At 40.8% G+C, this 22265-nt stretch overlaps 1 protein-coding gene across 1 annotated transcript in view; it reads right to left on the bottom strand.

Annotated features, from left to right (window-relative positions):
• The window catches only part of MDN1 (midasin AAA ATPase 1), a 145667-nt gene that overhangs the window by 60517 nt on the left and 62885 nt on the right, over positions 1–22265 (bottom strand). Inside the window, exons 33-50 of the mRNA XM_052645558.1 lie at positions 20657–20786; positions 19331–19549; positions 18503–18700; positions 16730–16938; positions 15936–16058; positions 13939–14136; positions 12873–12980; positions 12316–12504; positions 10067–10156; positions 9707–9970; positions 9324–9585; positions 5988–6147; positions 5168–5284; positions 4162–4370; positions 3091–3239; positions 2532–2743; positions 1939–2159; positions 1015–1128 (exon numbers count right to left, since the gene is read on the bottom strand). Coding sequence (XP_052501518.1) covers positions 1015–1128; positions 1939–2159; positions 2532–2743; positions 3091–3239; positions 4162–4370; positions 5168–5284; positions 5988–6147; positions 9324–9585; positions 9707–9970; positions 10067–10156; positions 12316–12504; positions 12873–12980; positions 13939–14136; positions 15936–16058; positions 16730–16938; positions 18503–18700; positions 19331–19549; positions 20657–20786 — 3172 coding nt within the window. The remainder of the gene's footprint in view (positions 1–1014; positions 1129–1938; positions 2160–2531; positions 2744–3090; positions 3240–4161; positions 4371–5167; positions 5285–5987; positions 6148–9323; positions 9586–9706; positions 9971–10066; positions 10157–12315; positions 12505–12872; positions 12981–13938; positions 14137–15935; positions 16059–16729; positions 16939–18502; positions 18701–19330; positions 19550–20656; positions 20787–22265) is intronic.

The following is a 22265-nucleotide window of genomic DNA, read 5'->3' as shown; positions in this document are numbered from 1 at the left end:
GCAGCAGCCATCAGGCTCTGACCTGTTCCAGAGGTGGAGATTCCAGTGGAAGGAGGCATGACAAAAAGATGGGAATGTTAATTTGAGAGTGGCTGGGTGGCTCAATGGAGTACTACAAGCTTTAAAGGCATCCACAATACAGTAGACTAACAAATAAATGCCTACTGTGAACAGCAAGGTACAGTGGGGGGACCAATATCCCAAAATCTAGCAAGATTACATGATCCAGGGCTACTCAGCTGAAAAGGAAAAGGAAGATGAGCCAATCAGCGGGCAAGCCAAGGCTGCTGCGAAGGAAATCTACCATTCTACTCTAGAACTATGTTCCCAAAGACCAAAGTTCCTTCATGAATGGAAAGCCATAATTCAGTTCAGCCACAATCTGACTCTGACATTAGTTTTCTCTATCATTTGATTTCTGCCCAACCATCTACCCCATTACCTTTAGTGTACACAAGGTAGTCATATGTATACTTAAGATTAGATAGTTTGGATGGCTATTCCTTTTATTATTATGTTTTGTTTTGTAATTTTGAAGACTTTATAACTTCATCATTAAGGTTTTCTGAAGAAACTGAACATATATTATTTTACCTTCATCTCAAAAGAGATCACAGTTTAAAACCCTTTCTGTTAACAGTACTTACTAATACATCACAGACTATTACAAGTTGAAGGGGCCCCAGAAGAATGAATTTGATTCCCTTATTTTTTCAAACAAAGGCAGCTGAGTACGAATGATGGACCCAGAATCAAGAAGCCAGTTTGTGCCCAAGTTGGGACCAGAGCCCAGACTTCCAACTCCTGTGCTCTTCCCACTACACTATGTCATCATCCTTTATCAGAAACTGGAGAATCAATATACAATTTTGAAAAAAAAGCAGCAGAATATGCATCTGGATACTCTGAGTCTTCTTTTAAAAACTGTTACAAGTGGGAGCTCTGACAGATCTTTTTCCCATGAACTCAATGGACAAGAGTGCTGAGAGCTAGAAATCAAGGCAGGTGCAGTACCTGATACATTTGGTTGTAATATTTTGATGACATTACTGACCCCAGATGAGAGAGAATTTGAGTAAAAATTCCTAAGAGCTGCAGCACTGGCTTCCAAATGAATCTTTATCGCCTCTGTGGAGGAAGAAGCAGATGTTAGTTACCATCTAGAGCAGCGCCGTCCATTCGAGCTTTCTGTTCTACAGTTGCTATCACAGTGGCCACGTCACAGGTTATGTTTTAGTAGCTACCTGTGTCTAGCAGCTATCACACAGGAGAAAGCAGATGAGAATATGCATCCAATTTCACTCTACACATATTTAGACATCACATGTACCACCGAATAATACACACATACACTGGCTTATCTATAAATTCTCCTAGAGTAGAAAAACTCATATAAACTCAATTACTTTAGTCAACAAGTTCTACCCACAAATTCTTGTACTTTAAAACCTTTAAAGCTACTTGGAATGAAAAACGTACAAAGAAATTAAGAATGATCATTTAGACCACTGGAACGAAAGTAAGATTAGAATCTTATGTACTTTTATGGGAAGTAAATTTACCAAAAGCAACCCTTTTTCAGAAAGAATGCATGTGCAACAGAAAAAAAAAAAAAAAAAAAAGGCAAGCTGTTCAAAAACTTAAAAGTAACATAATACAGTACATTTTCCTTCTGGATTTGAAAGAAGGCTGGACAGATCCTGAAATGCTGAGATTTACATGGGGAAAAGTTTCTCTCGGGGAACATCTAGGGTAGATGTGTACCTTAATGTTTTAACAATTAAATAAGCAATAATGCTAAGTCATAAACATCCTGTTAGGAGCTTCCCCAGATGTAATTTTAACTGTGTAGTTGAAGAGAAAACAACTGCTGAGTTATGAAAGCAGGGTATGTGTACATAAGTTCCCTCATTATACAAATTAAGCTTCTTTACTCACCAAGCCCCTGTGGCATATTCTTGGCTAAATGATAAAGCCATTTAACTCTAAGCATCCAGTCTTGATTGGTTGCTCTTTCTATGAGCAATTTAACAGCCACAGCCAGAGCATCTGGTTCATCAATCCAATAAGTATCCACTTCAACTGAAGTGAACTTTAAGTTCTCTGGGTGGGAGGACTGCATAATTTTCTCTAAGTCTGGCAAAGTAAGAGGCTGAATCCTGAAATTCATTACAATAGACAAAGTTAGTATTAGGGTTAAATCTTCATTTCATAGTTCAAAGAACCAAGACAAGTAACTTTATAATTAATCTGTCATAGAGTTAACAGGGAATATATAAGTTCCCTCCAAAGAGGAAAAATCAAAACATGTACCTATAATAAATAATAAATAGGGAGCAATAATATCACAACAAACGATGAAACTATGTGGAAAATGATCACGTAACATTATGGTCAAATATGCTGGGTCGTGACCAGGACCATCTAAAAAAAGAAAGCGGGAGAAGGAGAGGCAAGGAGGAAAGCAGGAAGGAAGGGAGGGAGGGAGGAAAAGTCAAGGGAGACACACACAAGCTTAAGGCTCCGCTAACCTTGCCCAGTTGCTTGTTTTCATGCTCAGCCTGTTGAGACAATACGCTAAGATCTGCCCGTCGCCTCGGACTTTAGAGAGGTGAGAATCTTCTGTAGTGAAGAGAGCCGAGGGCAGAGAATCTGGCCACAGCCCCAAGGCAAGAAGGGAGCTGCCCCAGGTTTCGTGTGCTTGCAGCGAAGAAACATGTTTCTCTAGGAGAGCCTGCACGAGCTGGTGGGAGACAGAAACACATGGTGTACGGTCCCCAAGACACAGAGCTCTTACCGAAAACTAGTGGAGTAATGGCGGTCTTCTAGGCTCCCTGTGATCCTCTCAACAGTCAAGACACATTTCTCAATACACAACATGACAAAATTTCACTTTTTCTGCTGAGAGGCAAGTTTCAAGGCATATTTAATCACATTTACGCTATTTTCCAGATCTGTCTGGATACCAGATCTGTTGCAGTATAACTGCAGGTGAGCTCTCTAAGGCCATTAAAGTTGCTGCCAGCAGAGTATCCTCCCACCTCCTGTAGTGTTGTACTGCAGAAAGCTGTGTCAGACACCTCACAGTACCTGCTGGTTTGCTGGGGAAGCCTGGGAGCGAACATATGCTTCCCAGCATGCTTTAGAAAATGCGCTGTCTAAGCTCAGGCCTCGCTGCAGATACTGCACGATGAGTGAGGCTGTCTGAATGAGGTTCGACACCGAGGACGCTGGAGAAGCTGTAAGGAAGAAACGATGCCATCCATAAGCAACAGATTCTGCAAAGTCTCCAGAGAAAATGGACAAATTTCATCTTCACATCAAACTTCCACCCAGGCACTTATCTCAGAAAGCCAAGTGGACTCCAGGGGGCTCACTAGTGAACTCAGTGAACCTGCGAGAACATTCATTCACATTCGTTCCCTGCTAGCCTGCCTCCCCCACTCCCTCTCACGGAGCAGCACATTGTGAGGAAGTGACCAGATGACTTAAACATGATAAAGCCTGGCCATATATACCCTAGACCTAAAGCTGATACACTGAGAGGGACAACATGAGCATGGAACCAAAAAGCACCATGGGCTTTGAAATCCAACTCAGTTGTCATTATTAACTGTGTGGCTTTCCCAAGTTACTCAACTTCTCTCAGTCTCATCTGTAAAATGGAAACATAGCTTGCAGAACTAATATGAGGCTTAAATAAGCAGCCAACATTGCACCTAACTGCCCTTTCTTGTATCTTTGGACATTTAGAAGAAGTAATACCTGTCTTGTTTTAAACAATTCCAAGTTCCCTCTTTATTCAGCCTTCAAGAGATTCAATGATGACCGTGAAAGATTTTCAGGACAACCTTTACCAATCTCAGTGTCAAAAGTAATATTCTTCCAAGTATGGGCCTCTGACTGCATGCCTTAGAATTCCCTGGGAAGCTTCTTGATATGGTGATTCCTGTGGCTCACTCAGACCGGTGGAACCCAATCTCTTGGCGGGCAGGGGCAGGAGGAGAGCAGCCAGTACATCCGTATTATTAATAGGCTTTCTAGGTCATTTCCATCTCTATGTACACTAAATGCAAGAACTCCTAGACTAGCAGTCAAGTGGAATGACATGAATTTCCAGAGGAATAAAACCCTGCAGAGGCTGGAAGTCAAGCACCTTACCTACAACAGCACTTCGGGTCTCTGAGTGCAAAGCCAAAAGGGTGTCACACACACTGTCCCCCACCAACCCAAGGCTGTGCAGTAGGACTTTCAGATCTAGGTCATCTGGGATGCTCCCGTCCCCGTCTCCTGAAATGTAGATTTCAAGTCCACGATTCCTCATAGCTCGGGATATTTCTCCATGAACAGGATCCATTGAGAGAAAAAGTCTAGTAGTACAAGCAATTCAAAGAGGGGGAAAAAAGACGTCAAAATCTCAGTGCAATCAACAGTGTAGCTCTGCAACACCTGGCAAGGGCAAAGCATATGTGGCTCATCACCAGGAGCTGGACACTGATGGCTCAACTCACAGATGCTGTCTTCATCTGCATTCTATCCTCTAGTTCCAAGTGCACCAATACAGCAAGTCAGCTTCTCTTTCTAAGGAACTAAGGGTTGTGTATCTACCTTGAGTACTGAGGGCTGTAAAATTCTTACTCTCAGATAGTCCCCAAATCAGCCAGTGCTAATGCATCATTCTAACTCATCTACAGAGAGAACAAAAAAGAGGAGTGTATTCTCCAGAAACACTTAGCTTCATAATTGTCGGTGTCCATCAGCTTCTACATCTAGCTCACCCTTACCCCCCAGAACTCAACAGCTGATTCCTGCTGTTCCTTCCATGTACCAAACCTGCTTCTTTGCCAGTTTTTCCCTTTTTCAATGAACAGCACCCCATTTACCTCATTACTCTAGCCAGAACCGTAGGTGCTATCATTGCTTCCTCCTCTTCTTAACCCACAAGCCCATCAGCAAGTCCCACTGATCTGACTGCCCTAGTGTAAGCCATCATTTTGTGCATGAACTACTGCAAAAGGCTTTTAATGGGTCTCCCTGCTTCCATCCTTCACCACCAACCCTAGGCAGGGACCTCACCTTTCTGCTGACTGAGTGTACAAATAAAATGTAAGGAGGCCCTAATACATGGCCACCTCTGATATCCAGGTTGAGACTGAGGCAGGAATACCTGAAATTGGGATGTGGTGTTACGGTGGGAGTGGATCCATCGATCATTCCTCTCTCACTAACAGTGAGGACACCTCCAGGTTCCAACAAAGCATTCAAACGATCCAGCACTGATGGGCTGCACAGAGAGAACCCAAATGGTGGACAGGCCTGAGTTCCACACTGACTGCTGCCCTGGCTCAGGCCTCTTGCTCCTCCTGACCCACCCCCAACCCCCAGCCAGAATTAAGATCTCTTAGCTGATCAAGACCCTTTTTCACTCCCTGAAGGCACACAGCCTAGAGAGTCACAAACATAACTGGATTTTAATTGAGGACATCCTGAAAATGTTCAGAATGTAGAGGAACCCATCCTCTGACCTGTACTGCGCTCACTGTGTAGGCACAGCAGCTTCATGCTTGTCCTTTTCCTTACTTAGGAATCAAGTGGTACAATCAGAATGCACATTTACTAAATGTCTGCTCTGTTATCAGATCCTCCATTATAAAAATCTGTACTTCAGAATGACCCTAACAAAAGGAAGTTTTCTGAGGTTAAATGAAAATGTGTAACTCAAAGGAAGTTTTGACTGGAAAAAATAATCCAATTTCGTTAGCCTTCAGTTCAGCTCTAAACTATCAGCTAGAACGAAAATCTTGCAGCTAATGACCAACTACCATTGTTCACCACAAGGGAAAGTCTACAGAATATAGCAGAGGATGTGCTTATAGTTAAGAAAACAGTGGATTAAAAACAGTAGAGCTTCCACCTGGGTTTCTACTTTGACAAGCATATCCCAAACTTCAGTCAGACCCACTCATGATTGAACAGAAGGTCCTTACTTGCAGAAGTTAACATTGTCCATCAAAAGCCAATCTCCAGACTTCAGGGCCTGAACCAGCATGCTGTCAACCCATTCGAACGTGCCACGGCTGTGACCACTGGCTGACTGCATAAGCTTCACCCCAAAGCTTCGGAACTCCTCCACAAGTTTGGCAAACTCTGAAATGCCACAGTCATAGCACTTAATTTCAAACCAGGGCAATCAAAAACAAACAAAATAAAAAACTAAGAGCTTATTAAAAGAAGGCTGGAAATGTATGGCTCAGTTCTTAAAAGTTTCATAATAAGGTAAACAAAGGGATTTTTGTTTTTGTTTGAACAAGTAAGAAAATTAGGTTTGGGGATAGAAACTACTTCTTAAGGGCTTTCTGAATGAATGGCTAGATAAGAGTTGACTCAAAGGTGATGGAGAAGGTAAATAATCTTTACCTGTTTTAATTTCTCAAATGGCAGAAGGATAAAGCCTCCTACTTATTACTGCATTTATACCATATGAAAGTGCTATAAGTTTGCACAATGTAATTAATGTCATCAAACCAGGCTTCCTTTATAATGACCACATCATATACAGTAACAACTGGTATTTATTTACTCTATAGTTTATATAGCCCTCTCCTGGAAATTTTTCAATTAGTCTTCCTTATTAGAAATTGATTCTAACCCTTTTTTGTATCACAAGGTAATATATTTCTGCTTCTAGCCATGAAGGATTAACAAGATTTAGACTTAACCTCACAGTGTCAACAACTAGAAAGCTGGTAAACTATATGAATCACAACTACTTTCAGACACTAGAAAACAGACAGCACAGAACTGTGACACCTAAGGGAAGGAGGCTCTATAATAGACTGGCTTTCAGCCTGAAAGTAATTTCCAGATAGCAAAGAAGGGAGAGGAAACTCAAACAGATCCCGTGATCTCACTGACTTGAGGACACAAACTGAAACTGAGGGAGATGGAGGCAACCTGAATGAGAGGCAAGATACTCAAAAGGAAAAAGTTATTCAAGGAAAGGGCTCCAGAAATCCAGAAAGAGGTCTCTGGGCCTTTGGCTCAATAATAATCTCCATGTGCAAGGGAAGGCTGAAATTCCATGTGTAAAAAATTCCATGGAAAGAACTATTACTGGGGAGCTGTGAACTGAACAATTTCCAGAGTTCACACAGGGCTGAATAACACTCCAGTTCCCACCAATCAAAGCGGAGACCCCATGGAACACACAGGACCTTCAAAAGAGATTACACAGGGCCATGCCTCAAGAGGGGGGCTAATTTGACTTAGCATGCATACACAGGTTAAGAGTTTAGGGACTCTTAACTTCTAGGTGGGACTTCTAGGTGGCCCTAGTGAAAAAGAACACGCCAGCATGTAAGAGATGCAGGTTTGATCCCTGGGTAGGGAAGATATCCTGAAGAAGGAAATGGCAACTCACTCCAGTATTCTTGCCTGGAAAATCCCATGGACAGAGGAGCCTGGTGGGCTACAGTCCATGGGGTTGCAAAGAGTCGGACACGACTTAGCTAAGATGACTCTTCTTAGCACAAGAGTCAACAGTGACTTAGCACGTAAAGGATACTCTGGCCCTGACCTTAAATAGCTTAATAACAAGCTTGAAAAGATAAAAATGATCCAAAAGCAACTCAACATCCTTACCCGCCACTCAAAGAAACCCTCAGAACACCAAAACACAGCACTTAGCAACTTGAATAAAAATGTCCAGAATCTAATAAACATGACTAGGCATATTTTCTGGTTTTTTAAAGTCACTAGGTGCTGCATTCTGATGTCAACAGAGCTATTATAAAATATTCAATAAAGATTTTAAGGTAAAATATGAAACACCTAGAATATATTTTAAAAGTCATACATGTTTATCATAGAAACATTAAAATATAAATAGTTTTAAAAAGAAGCTATTTTCAATCAAAAATAAAATAGTAGTAGACAAATTTTACAGCCAGCCTTTTAGACTCTATTGATATCCCTAAGAAATTACTCACTATGAAAATAAATCCTAAATAAAAAGCAGTATTGAGAGTGGGCTGTGAGAACTTACCCTAGATATTTAAATTTTAACTGACTTACGAAAGAAATATATACACACCAGATTTCAGGTTTTGAAGTCAGAGAGGCTTGGAACCAAAACCGAGTCCAAACACATCATAACAAGAAGACACTGGGCAGGTTAACCTCTATGAGCATTTATTTCCCCATGTATAAAATGGAGTTATCTTTCCTTGTAATGTGGTGTTGTGAGGGTTAAAAGTAAATATATTTTATATAGTGTCCAATACTCGGTAGGAATTCAATGGTGAGTTTAGAGTCTCTAACAGTTAAAGAATATAAAGTGATATGGGGTGGGTCTAGTCACTAAGTCGTATCCGACCCTTGCGACCTTGTAGACTGTATCCTGTCAGGCTCTTCAGTCCATGAGATTTTGCAGGCAAGAATACCAGAGTGGGTTGCCATTTCCTTCTCCAGGGGGATCTTCCCAATCTAGAGATTGAACCCTGGTCTCCTGCACTGCAGGCAGATTCTTACTGACTGAGCTACAAAATAGTGATATATGACTTCATTAAATATATCTAATAATTAATTTGAATGAATGAGTAAAGAATTTCAAATTCAAATGGTGAGTTTGAATTGGAACATGATAGATCAAATCAGTAATGAAATCACTGTCTTAAGTAAGAAAGTAAACGATTTGACCCAGAGCCACAGATACAATGTTGATGCAGCTAAAAGATGGTGGTCATTTCTTCATCCCTAGGGAATCCACTATTCCTTATGAATAACCCATTATGAGCAGGTTTTGGAAATAAAGGATGGCAATCTTAGTGACAGGCTTCAACTTTTAATCAATTCTCCCCTACCAGCCAAAAAGCTGCACTACAAGATGAGAGCTGAATGCTTCCAGATCAACTAAGGAATTTCTTCCACCTTCTATACAAAATGAATAAACACATCCAAGCTATTAATTTAGACTTCTATTCTTCAGTTTAAAAATACTCAATTTTTTGAGAAATTATTAATAAGTTTAAAAAACAGGCTGACAAAAAATAAAACCAGATTTACATGTGGTTGATTACTCACAAAATAAGTCAAACTAAGTAATCAATTTCTTTACTTTGCTTAGGATTACCAATTCTTAATAGTTTACATCAGCTTCACTTTACTTTCTAGGAAACTTTCTATTTTAAAACCTTGATTGTTAATAATCTAATCATCAAATTCATTTTAAAAGTTGTGGACATTGCACGTACAAATGTATTACCTCTGGGTGGACATTCTATGGGCAATGCCAAATGATGATACACACACCCAAAGAGACATACCTGCCTTGGAGTAGGAGTTGATTTTGTTGTTGAGTCTCTGCATAAGCAGTAACACTGCTTCCAGCTTGTTGACAATCTCCATCGTGACACCTTTACCACTTTCCCCAAGACACCTGGGCTTATACGTCAGAAGGAAATGACTCCAGGCTCGCAGCACTACTTCTGCGTCGTCGGCACTGACAAGAAGGCTGTCCCTTACCAGGGCCCTAACTGTGCCCTCCACCTTCGCAAGGAGCTGCCTCCACGGCCGAGTAAGATCAACCTACAATTTCCAGAGCACATGAACGCAGCATAGTCAGTGGCCACTGCTACCGTAGCAACCCCAACAAAGAAGACCGCACTGTTTAGTGCCCTGCCTAAAAATACAGAGGCAGATCAGTTACCTGCTCAAATCCGCCCAGAAGCTCCGTAGTGTCCATTGCACTGTTCACGGCCATGATCTTCAAAGTGTGACCAGTAAGGTGTGCCAGGAGCTGAACCAAGCTGGTCTTGCCCACTGAGGCTGGCCCCACGAGGATGACCATCCAGCTCATTTGTACACACTTCATAACCGACTCCAGTGACTGTAAAGACTGGTGCAGGAGCGACAGGGGACGGCAGGTCGGTGGAGGAACATAGCTGCCACGGGAAAGCACTGAGTAGCCCAGCTGAAAAAGACAGCCCAGTGAGATTTCACAAGTGTGCCTGGAGTGGGAGCCAAAGCCAGAGAGGACTGTGGAAGAGCATCAGCCTATTTGCCTCACCTGAACATCATAGGGAGTGACGTGCAACAGCCTGGTTCCCATGTATGGGTTGGAACGTGAATTAAACACATCCTTGAACACAGCAATGACCTAAAGGAAGATGATGATAAAATTAAAATGCAAATCATTACATCAAATTCTGGGCCAAACCTTCCAGAATAAACACTAGTAAATATGAACAGCAATATGAAAGTCACAATATTGTGAGTTATTACGCTTTTGAATTTTCCTATTAAAAAAGATTGCATTTATTTAATTCTTCAGAAGGAAATAAATGGAAGCTCAAGAAAAGAGCAATAATCTCAAATTATGAGATTCCAGAGAGAATATACCATAAATTAAAACAGAGCCATGGAAACTACGGCAGATCTCAAAATAAAATATTAATTTGTTTTCAAGAAGGTAGAAGACAGAAGCATGAAGTTTATGGAGAACAATGGCCATCATTTCCTGATACCTGCCATGTGCCAAACATTATATTAGGTGCTTCAATAGATTATTTCTGATCCAAATATCCTCTCAAAATATTTCTATTTCCATTTTATGGATATGGCAATTATATTCACACAAGTTAGGTGATTTGCTCATAGATGGTAACTGAATTTAAATACAAGCCTGTCTGACTGGAAAAGCACTGTTATCCCTCTAAATATTTATGCAGAAAAGCATTATTTCTGTATTTACATTTATTTGTCCTTTCCTTAGCAGCAAGACTGTTAAAAACTTTTTGCTAATAGTATTCTTTCTTGCATTTCTTTTAAAAATCTAAGAGATGAGGATGTATAAAAATCACTAATTTAGCCCACAGCAGCAGCAAAGATTCCTGCCACCCAAAGTATTTACGATAAGCAGTGCATTCAAACAAAATAGCAATACTCATACTAATCAATGTACATTGGAGTGAAAATAAAAACAATAAAGACAAAGACATGATGAGTGTTAAATACTAAGAGCCGAAAAGCAGCACAGAAGAAAACGCTCCCTCCTGGGGAGCGTAATTTTTGACCTTATATTTCACTCTAAAGCATACCACCTCCTCTCTCTGATGCTATACCAGAGTTAAAAACTACAAATTACTTTTACAACCTTTCTCCTTCTACTATTTTTCTTAACTTTTCTTTTCCTCTCAGAAAACATTTGTTCAACTAAAACAACTGAATTGAAGGAGTGGTGGAAACCTTCCACACCACCCTACAGTAACTCCTCATCTGACCAACATCAAGTACTCAACACTGGCCAGTCTGACCAGTTAACATACTAGAGTAAGTTGATAAAGAAATTAAAATACCAACTGATGATAGGTGAATTATATAAAGTTGCATTAATTTAAAAAAATGAACTGAATATTTTGTCCTAGTATAAAGAATGAAAGGCCACTTGCATGTAACACATGAGCTGTTGATGCTGGGCTGGATTCTGGATATCGCATAAACAAGGATCTGTGCTCTCAGCAGCACAACCAAAGTGTCTGAAAGCCACATGTGCCATGGACAGCCACATCTTCACATTTCTGTTTCTAACTCACATGAATTTGTAAACTACTTTGTTACTTTGCTTGGGAGCAACTGTGATACAGTAGAAGAAATAGCAAGCATAGTGGAAAGGTCTGGGCTGGAGAGCTGGCTCTGCCACTCAAAACACGGAGACTCCATGACTGAGCCTCGGATCCTCGTCTGTAAGAGGTCATGACGGTGTCTCCTAACTGCAGCTATTGTGAAACTTTCCATGAACTGCATTTTAAATACCACAAAGCAAAATTCATCCATTATTACAGTTTACTAAGCGAGGAATTCTGGTGTTATTTTCTCCTTATGAAGGGGTATTTTTTGCTTTCATTTAGATACAGAATATCCTCCCTTTTATCTATTTATACTTTCTAGATTAAGTATTTTGCAATTTGACATTTATTTAAAGGTAGAAAACCCTCCTCTTCTACTTGTTATCACCTCTCTCCTCCTGCTTCTCATCTTTGTGCCTGGAACCAAGGTGATGAAGACCAAGCCTTTATTATTGCAAGGTGATACTGTTTAAGAAGGTAAGTGATCATGGCAATGTTGATAGGTAAGCAAACTGTGTCCTCTAAAGCAAACTACACTATGAGACTCTGAGACAGATTAAGTTTTTGTTTCTGCCCTTAATTTCTAAATTTCCAAGCTGCGTTACTGAGTTTGGTACTGTTGATGCAAGTACATCATTTCTCTCCCTTAGGGAGAAATCAAAGAAACACAAAGAGCAAGCATGAAACTCACCTTTTCTTTATCTTCCTTGGTTCTCATTCTCTCACCATAGACCAAAAACACATGCTGACCAGGATCATAACACCCAGGGGACTGGTCAACTAGCATCAACTGACACCAGCGGAAAAGGTCGCGGAGGTTGAATTCCCAAGGTCCTCCTATTTGCCCCCATTTCTTCTCAACGGTTACTTCATGATCAATCTGAAAAGAAAACACCCTTACTGGGAAGCACCTCCCACCGCTCGGGACTGCGTTAAGTACTATCAACACAGTGCAAGTGCACACATAATCTGAAACAGATTAACAGGCTGTATCCAGATGTCTCTTCCCGACTCAGGCTTCTGGATGCCAGGAATACCCTGTAAGCATTATAAAAATGATACATGCAACAGGCCTGAATTATTGTAACTCTCAAATGAGTAGCTTGCCTTCCACTAGGAACTTTTAGAGTTCTATATGATTTACATCAGTTGCAGAGACTGATAATGAGGTAGGTATTCCATATTGAGAAAACAGTGATTCAAATAAACCAGAAATATAAAGAACAATGAATGCACATAGGTACTTACTTGGTTGTTGAAAGCAACCATTTTTTTAACAATATTTTTGTCAATGGCTGGAAACAGAGTACTGGCGATGAACTCCATGTCTATTACTGTAAGGGGATCCACAAAGACCTAGAAAATCCAAAAATAACATGAGAAAAACGCCACCATTTCTCCTTACCAAGCATGACTGCCATGACGTACGCAGTATTTTTATTTAATACCAAAGGAACAATGCCTTAGAAATATATATATATCTCCGTTACAGAAATTTCTTTTCTTGCATTCTCAGGGTATGGAATCATATAAAATCTTTGAAATACAGAGCAGAGGGTTTTCTTGTTAGCTTCATTCTAATGGTTTAGAGAAAGATACCTGCAATTAATATTTTAAGAATATCTGTAATTTTAATCTATTATGTAAAATTCTCTCAAATATCTGGATGGTAAGTATACAACATTCATTTTTAAATTTGATCAATTTCTCAACAGTTTTGAAATTTTTCATATAAACTTCTTAAAAGATACTTAGTAAAATCTTAATTACCAAGAAAGGAACATTAAAGAAAGCTAACATCTAGAGGCATTTCCAAGCCACTACTTTGAAAAAAGATGCTAAAATAAGTGTATGTACACACACACACACTGCTGTGGCAATAAAAAAAGATACAACTATTAATGGTGATTGACTTTGGTATGAAAATATTGTATTTTTTATTCTTCATGGTAGTTTTTTGTACTTTTCTGAGATTAATGCACTATTTTCATTATAAAATAATTTTTAATGTTCTAACAGACACTTAAAAAGATTGGCCTTAATCCTTGGGCACAATAATAGAATCCTCAAGATGGTGGTGATCTTGCTTTCCTCCAACTGATAACACACCAGGTTCTCTTAAACCTAAGATAAAGGACTCATACCAGGAGAGAAAAGATGACAGCAATCAGTCACACTAACAGCCATCACATCCAGACGTGAAATCGAGAAGTAGACTATTACACTGAGCCTGTCTCATCCTCCTAGTGGGCACCCTCATAGCTATTATCACCCCTGGGACCACCTTTGGTTTTTGGGCAACAGTAAATCTCACCTGAGTGAATCTATTTAGGAAAGACCTGGGCAAGCCCTTCCTTCCGCCTCCTTGTCTAAAAGGATTTTGACAGCCAAAAATCTTGGTTTTCTCATGCTGCACTTGAAAGCTCATTCCTAACTCAGGAACATAGATTTCTCCTCGGTGGTCAAAACAAGCATTGAGTCCTTCCAAGACTGACTGAGAAGCCAGGTTAAGCTATTTGGAGAAAAAAGTGCATATTTATTTTATATGCTATTCAGCTAGAACAAAAAACACAGGAATAATACACATGAAAAGTAGTCTTATCTTCAACAGGGATAGGGACAGAGTTCAAACAACACTGGTAACACTGTGTTTGTTCAGCTGAAATGACATGTATTCAGTCTACTATTAATAGTTCATCTATATGTTAGAGAAATTTGGGGTGTATAAAATAGCAATAATTTTTAAGTAAACTGAATAGTCAGACTAAATTCTTTAAAAGCAGTTAAATTAGTCTCAAAAATTAGGCTGTATCTGTTACCTGCTCCTATATTGGCCTGCTTTATAAATTATAGCTTACCAATACAAAGATATCTCATGCTTAAATATCTGGGAATTTTTAAAAGAAGAAGCTAGCTAGCACTTTACATACTTAAATAAGTAAACATCCTTTCTCAATCAAGTAAATCTGAATAAAATCTCCAAACGGTTTTCAAAGTCATGATATAAACCACATAATGTGGATCTAATGATGCCAACAGTTTTGTGAGTAACAAGTATGATTTGTGTGTGTCCCAGAAATGAAAAGAGCTGAATGGAGCTAACCTCGGCTGACTTAGAGCTCAGGGATGTGAAGTATCGGTGGTTTTTAGATAACATGGAAAAACTCAACTGTGAAATGTGAATCAATAAAATACAAATGGGCCAAGAATCAGATTATATTAGAATTTCAAGTGCCACGTTTACACAAGCACTCAAAGCACAAACTCTGCTATATACCTTCATACGGGTCAAGTTCTAAAAGCTGCTCTTACATAATGACTTCAAGTCCAGGTTGCCTAGCAGTCCCTACATGCATTTCCACAAAATATGATTCAGTCAACAGTCTCAAGCTTTGAAACCAGGCATTTTTTTTTTTTCTGATTAATGGTTATCCTATGAGGTATCTTTCACCAAAAATTCAGCAGGGGGTGGGGGGTGGGAGGGAAGGGTGGGGGGTGGGAGGGAAGGGTGGGGAGACCAGCAAATCTGTCCCTCTTTAATCTCTTCTCAAGATGAGTAGGAAGCAGCTCAGTAGAAAAGGAATCCCATGGCAGTCCTGTCACCGCAGACTCAACGGGGTATGAATCTAGGGAACCTGTTGGGGCCTGTGTCAGAAGTGATCTGTGGTGCTTTCATCGCTAATTATCATTTAACCTGCACCACTACTTGCTCGCCCTTTCCTGAACACACCAAAGTAACTCAGTTCTTTGGGCCACCACCTTAAATTTTTTATTCTGTGCAGCACATCTCCCTTCTCTCTCTAGCTGCCTGTCAGTTATAGAGACCCAGCACTTACGTGTCTCATGGTGTGCTCTGTTCTGGTCACTGTCTACCCCCGACCTGCACGTGTAACACTGACTGCTTTCTCACCAGAGTTTTGTGTGGCTCTTCTACTATAACCTTCCCCAACCTTTCAGCTGAAATGAAGTGGTCTGGCACTATTTGTAAACTATGTTTATCTCTGAAAATAAATAGAAACACAGCAAGCCTACCACAGACTAGAGAATAAAACTAGTGAAGAGGCGCTGTTTTTCTGGAGGCTAGTTCCCCAAAGTAGGAGAGTCTGCAGGTGATACGCAGAGGGGCTTCTGTATGTGCTTTTCTATTTTCCTTACTCGTAAAAGAAACCACAGAGGATTCTTTTCACTGGAGGATTTGTCTTTACTAGCCAACGACGTGATCCGGTGCAAAATGCCCTCGAGTCATGCAAACCCTGCCCTGCTCCTCCCACGTCTGATTCTATCTGCTGATCTGGTGGGCTGTCCTCTCACCTCATCCAGCACCACCCAGTGGCCTGCCTTCAGGGCTGCCAGCAAGGGGCCATCACGCCAGGCAAACTCTCCTCCCTTGCCACCCTCAACAGGCAGATCAGCTCCAAACAGGTCTGTGATGTCCTATGAGAAGAAAAAGAAGTGAGGGGAAGCCAACATTATAAAAATTAACTAGATCCTAAGACCCCAAATCTAAAATGATACTTAGGCCTCACGCCACTTCTCATTCTTATACCCAATAGAGAACTAATCAATTTCACAATCAGGAGCCCAGGAGCACCTTCTCATCACAGCACTCTAAGAATCTATCAACTAGAGTCCTAGATGACAGTTTTCAACTTTGGCTGTGCTTGAAAACAAACTGGTGAGCTTAAAAAACACCAAAACAATGCCTAGGCTCTGCTCCCAGACCCTATCCCAGAAGATTCTAATTTGTCATCTCTGTCCCCTAGTTTCATAAGACTGTTTAAAGGTCATTTTATCTGCAATTAATTTCTTTAGAAAGGACAAAGACAAACAGGTTATATTACAATAAATGCCCAAGTGGGTGATTCTATCTCAAAACCGAGTTAGAGTAAAGCATCTAGAGAGACTACTACTACAGGTGTCATCTATTAATGAACATGGACGGAGGGAGAATAAGGTCTGTAGATCATGTTGCTGCGATATTCATCACCAAGAAATATTTGGGGCTCTGGTAACTTCATAATTATTTCTGACTAGGAAACACTATAATGGATAAAGATATCACTCCCTATACTTATCCCCATCAGCTGCAGCATGATGAAGCTTACCGTCTGCTCTGACAAGTTGATTCGGACAAGCGTGTTGCCTGAAGCCCTGGCTAAGGCTCCCACCAAGCTGGTCTTGCCCACACCAGGGGAGCCCTCCAGTAGGATGGGTTTGTTCAGTTTTGTAGCTCTTAAGAGCCTCTGGGCATTCATAGCTGTGGTGCCTGCACTGAGTGCATAGTCGGCGATATTATTCCCATGCAAGAGAGGACCTGAAGTGGAGAAAAGTCACATATAAGCTGGCCATCACACAAAATCATATATATATATATCAACTGGAGATTAGAAAAATCCACCAAGTAGACTGTCAGTCAGTGAAGTACCGTCTGTGGTGAAAATGCTTAACCTTATTTCAATATATTTTCTCACTTCTGGGTTCATAAAGTGCCTTCCAACAACAACCAGCAGCAAGCTTTTTTCATCTGTGATGACCACACTTATGTCTATACACAGGTCAGAACTGCAAGCATGCATCTTTGCATATTTCCTTTCACAACCTATACCTGGAATCACGACTCCGTCTGCTTGTACAATTTACCCTGTACTTGTATTTTCCTAAAACTCAAGCAGAAGCTAGGCATACAGGCCAGACGGTTCCACATAAACAATTTCATTCCAGGTTTTAAGCCACCAGATAATTCAGGATGCATCTTGTAGCTGAAGAGCAGGACTAATACCAGTCTTATAGGGCTTAATATTTATGCACTATGTCTTCTGGAAGAAGTTTCAGACTGGTACATCAGTTTGGAGTGGAGCTAGAAAAGCATTTATTTTCTCAGTTATGAAAGCAGAAGCAAGGACTATCCAAGTCCCAAGCCACAAGCACTCAGCTCCTACATGAGAGAACTGAATACCACCATGATGGCTTCGGGAAGGGATCTAATAGCTAGATCACAAGGGCCACATCAGAGATGAAAACAGTACCACTGATGATGGAGAGGGAAAGGGGCAATGTTCTTCAGCCAGGAAGCTGGGCTGGTTTAGTTCATCACTGAACCCCCACAATTCTGTGTATTCTTGGAGCCCAACAATTATTAACACAGAGAATAAGGAGGGACAAGAAATAAGTCGCTCAGTCGTGTCCGATTCTTTGCGACCCCGTGGACTGTAGCCCACCAGGCTTCTCTGTTCATGGGATTCTCCAGGAAAGAATACTGGAGTGGGTTGCCATTTCCTTCTCCAGAAATGACTCTGCTAGAGAAGCAATAATCCAAAAAGTCATGAGCACCCTGGAAAGATATCTAACTACTTTATTTAAATATTTGACAGAGGCAATCTTATAAGAGCAAGGATTATAACTTAAATCCACTTGCATTTCCCACTTAACCACTCATTTACTCATCCATCTCTCATTTTCTGAATGTCTATGACTGTTAGGCTACATGACAGATGCCAGGGGCAGGAAGGTGAGTGACATAATGCCTGCCCTCAAGGGTACACAAAACTGTTTTTGTAAAAGGTGATAAAGTTCTATGGTTGAAACATTATGGGCTGAATCACCACTTTAGGAAAGGTCTTATTTTGAGCACTAATACAAGAATAAGTGCATTTTATGGGACAATTTATTCATACATCAGACTATATTATCTATTTTTGCATGCCAGTTATATATATTTTAACCACCCACACAATAATGATTATACCAAGTCAGATTCTAACTCAGTTATCTAGTTCCAAAGGAATCATGAGTATGATACACTAAAATTAAAAGTCACAATGAAAGTCAGCTATCTAGGAACCACAAGAGAATCTTCATTTATTTAAGTTCATTCTTACCCCTTGGTATAAAAAATGGATGAATTCCCCACAGGTTATCTAACCCAGTGAATTCTGTGTCTTTGAGTCTGTCATAAATCTTCAATTCGTTTTTCTGACTTTCTGTAAGTCGGCCTATCTTGGACACTTTCTTGATTAGGAATTTCAGACATTCTCTGCGAGCCAAGAGTGCTGTACCAAACCCAGAGGAAGTTACCCCTAGAAGAAAGAGGATCAGTCCATCAAATGACAGCAGGGTAACAAGTTTTACAACCGTGCAGCCGGAGTTCTAGGTGAACTGCAATAGCCAATGTAAGCAGCCCTAAGAAGTGTGACTCCCTGCTCCCCCAAAATCATCAGATCATCAATTCAACAGCAGCTTATTCAGTAAGCACTCCAGTAACGCCATGATAAACTAGCCTGGAGAAGAGAGCAACCAGTGTGGTATTACTTTTAGTCATGTGGGCTTGTATTTCTAATTTTCACAGCTGAAAAAAGACTTAACTATTACATTTAATAAACTGTAGTAAACTTAAAACTACAGGATTCCAGCCGATTAACTCTAAATGATTGTGTTAAGAAATACCATGTTAAATTCTTCAAGAGCACTACCAGCAGTCTTCTATCAGAATCACTATTTCGTGCTTACTAATCCCTGGTCTGTAAGCAGTGAAAAGTTTTCTCCACTCTTTTATAACAATCGCCTCCCAAAAAGAGTAAAATGAGAATCACTGTGAGTCTTGGAAATGTTAACATAAATCTCTACACAGCCCCTGGCTCAGAGGTCTGGGCCTGCTCCATCTCATGGTCCCCTCTAGCCTAACCCCTTGTTCTCACCAGCCCACATACCTGAGCCAATTCCATCTATGTACACTAGGCACGCGGCGTGGACAAAAGACGTCACCGTGGAGATGGTCTCCTGTCTTTTCAAAGCAGCTTCCTCCCCCATCGTGTTCATGAAGTTGACCCACGACAGGATATCTCTGATACTGACCACACACCTTCGACCAAACTCCTGGTGGGTCAGCCAGTCAATGAAATCCAGCATCACCTCAGCTATGTCAGCCCCTAAGACACAAGGAAGCACAGAGGTTTGGAAGACCTATTTAGGAAGACTCCAGAATGGGGCTTTGCAACCTGGGGCCCATAGATGGTCTTTTTCTAGGAAGACTCCAGAATGGGGCTTTGCAACCTGGGGCCCATAGATGGTCTTTTTCTAAGAAAACGAGGTCCACAGCTTTAATCACATTTCCATAGGGTTCAATGAACAGCATTCTACCCCTACCCCCAAACAAACAAAAAACCAGACAGAAAACTTGAGAATTAAAGTCTTTAAGAACGTGCCCTGAAAACTGCTCCAAGAAATAAACTATTCATAAACGTCAGTCTCAAAGAAGCAGATATCCTTTCACATTCTTTAAGCAAGAGGGGAAAGTGACCCAGACACTACTTGGATTAGGGCATGTCTTAAGGCTCAGACCAGATCTAGGTCCTAAATTTAGTCTGTTTGATGCCAAGAATATGGATACATCAAGGCAATCAAGGCTCAATTAACAGAGAGAGGGGGAAAAAAAGACGTTTTGGCTCTCACTGAATATTCTAAGAATTATTAAACCTAGATTATAAGTATATGGTAGCTTTTCAAATACTACTCTATTTCATTTATGTTTGAGAATTTTCATAATAAAAAGAAGTTTTAAAGTGAAATAATATGTCAGCTGACAACTACTGAAAAAAACGCAGCTGAAAATTCTATAACATTTTCTAAAGGTGGTAATCACTAAAATTTAAACCACATTTTCCTGGGAATTACACGGTGGTTCAGTGATTGATCCCTGATTGGGGAACTCAAGCCACATGGCAGAGCCAAGTAAAAAAAAAAACCTGTATTTATTTCCCTTATTTTTAGCCAACAAATATTATATATTTTATAATAACCAATCTTATTATAAAGATAGCCAAAGGGTGAAACCATCAGAAAGCTAAACTTTAGTAACCCTGGTGAAGGAGCGATACTTTAGGAGAAGGCACCAGGCTAGAATCTTCCTTAGATCTATTCATTCCCGTTTCTCCTTAGAACATACCATATGCATACACTACTAATGTCCCACTCCCTTCGTTCCCACACACAACTTCTCTGCCCCACTACCACCCCACACCCCTGAATACTCTCACCTGTATGATCTGTTCTACCCAGAGATAATCCTGGACGAAGATTACGGCTGATGATCTGAATTAAATCTTCACGCCTTGTGCTTTGAGGGCACCATATTTCCGTAAAGCGGTTTCTTAAGGCAGGAGATAGCTACAAAGAACACACATTCTAGTGTGAATATCTGCGAGGAAAGTTAGAAAACAAATCTTTCGAATGTTGGCTGCAAATCTGTCAAGTACCCGGAGCTTCTTTTCTTACCTCTTCTACTATCTATAATTTATTGAACACCTATTTGTCCTGGCTCCTAACACATCATCTCATTAATCTCCGCCACACTCCCTAAACTCATATTCCCATCACTCTCTTTATAATCATGGTAGAGAACTTCAAGGTCTCATGGAGTCCGTGCTCCAAGGAGGATCCCAGCCCCAGTAGATGACTCCCAAATCCCAACCCCTTCCCCAAAGCAGAGGCCCTTCCCTTTACATTCTCTTCAGCTACTTTAACCAGTGGCTTAGAAGAAGTAAATGCTATCCTCCCACAGGGGAGAGCTGTCTGAAGTAGAGGGAGAAAACTTGGATATGGCTCAAAGGGAGTGAAAAGGTAAAGAGGTGAATATTTACTGCCTATATGACAATGAACAGTTTAGTCCTCCAGTCTCAAGAGCCTTTGCCTCAGTCTGGATTCTCTTACCCTTCCCCTAAGTCAGATAACCCCCATTCACAACAGTGCACCAATGATTTCCTTTTACTGGACAACTGGATCAACATCGTACTTTTGTCTACCTGGCCGAGCACAGCAGGACCACATGCTGCTCAGCACCATCCTGGCTCAGCCAGGCCCCAGTTCCAGGATCCCAACTTGTCTGAAGTAAGGCATGCAAACCAAAAGGCAGCTTTCCCTTCGGTAAAAGTTGGCAATCTCTGTCCAAAAAAACTCAAGCAAACCTGCCGGGCAAGTTAACACACACAACTTTGAAATCAGATCTTTCTGTGTTACTTCCACTTGCCAGGAAGCCTATTTTCATATTTTGTTTGAAACTGTGACGTATTTTATTTCTTCTCAGTACATTTCTCGAAACACAGTGATCATCTTTTTTCTCATACTACTGAGGAAAAATAGGTCTCAAAAATCAATTTCACATTCCAGGGGCCCACCAAGTTACCGAGAATCTTAATAGCTTTTACTCCTGATCAATCTGTTTCTTCTCACCATCCTGACCAATGATCAGCCCACCCCTCCCTCCTAATCTGAACAGACCAGGGTCCCAAACACAATGCAGACTTCTCACTGAAAGGCTTCACGAGCCTGAGAGCCATGGGGTTCGGGGCGCTCCAAGCTAACTGGACCCTCACACCACTTTCTTAACAGAAGACATTGCCCTCACCCTCTCCTTTACCAAGTTGGAGGGTGACCCATACAACCCCTGAGACAACTGATTTGCTCCACCTGCAAAACCAGGACAGGATCTCGGCTGCCACTGCTTTCGTGCCACTTTAAAATTACTCATATCCCGTGTTTAGCAGGGTAGACTCTAGGAGCAGAACCTGAGAATAAACTTCAGTTTCAACTCTTCTCATCCATAAAACTAGCATAAGAACTTCCACACACAGCTCCCATGAGAATCTG

The sequence above is a fragment of the Budorcas taxicolor genome, chromosome 9 (genome assembly GCF_023091745.1).
Source record: "Budorcas taxicolor isolate Tak-1 chromosome 9, Takin1.1, whole genome shotgun sequence".
NCBI lineage: Eukaryota > Metazoa > Chordata > Mammalia > Artiodactyla > Bovidae > Budorcas > Budorcas taxicolor.
This window is presented reverse-complemented; position numbering and strand designations above follow the sequence as displayed.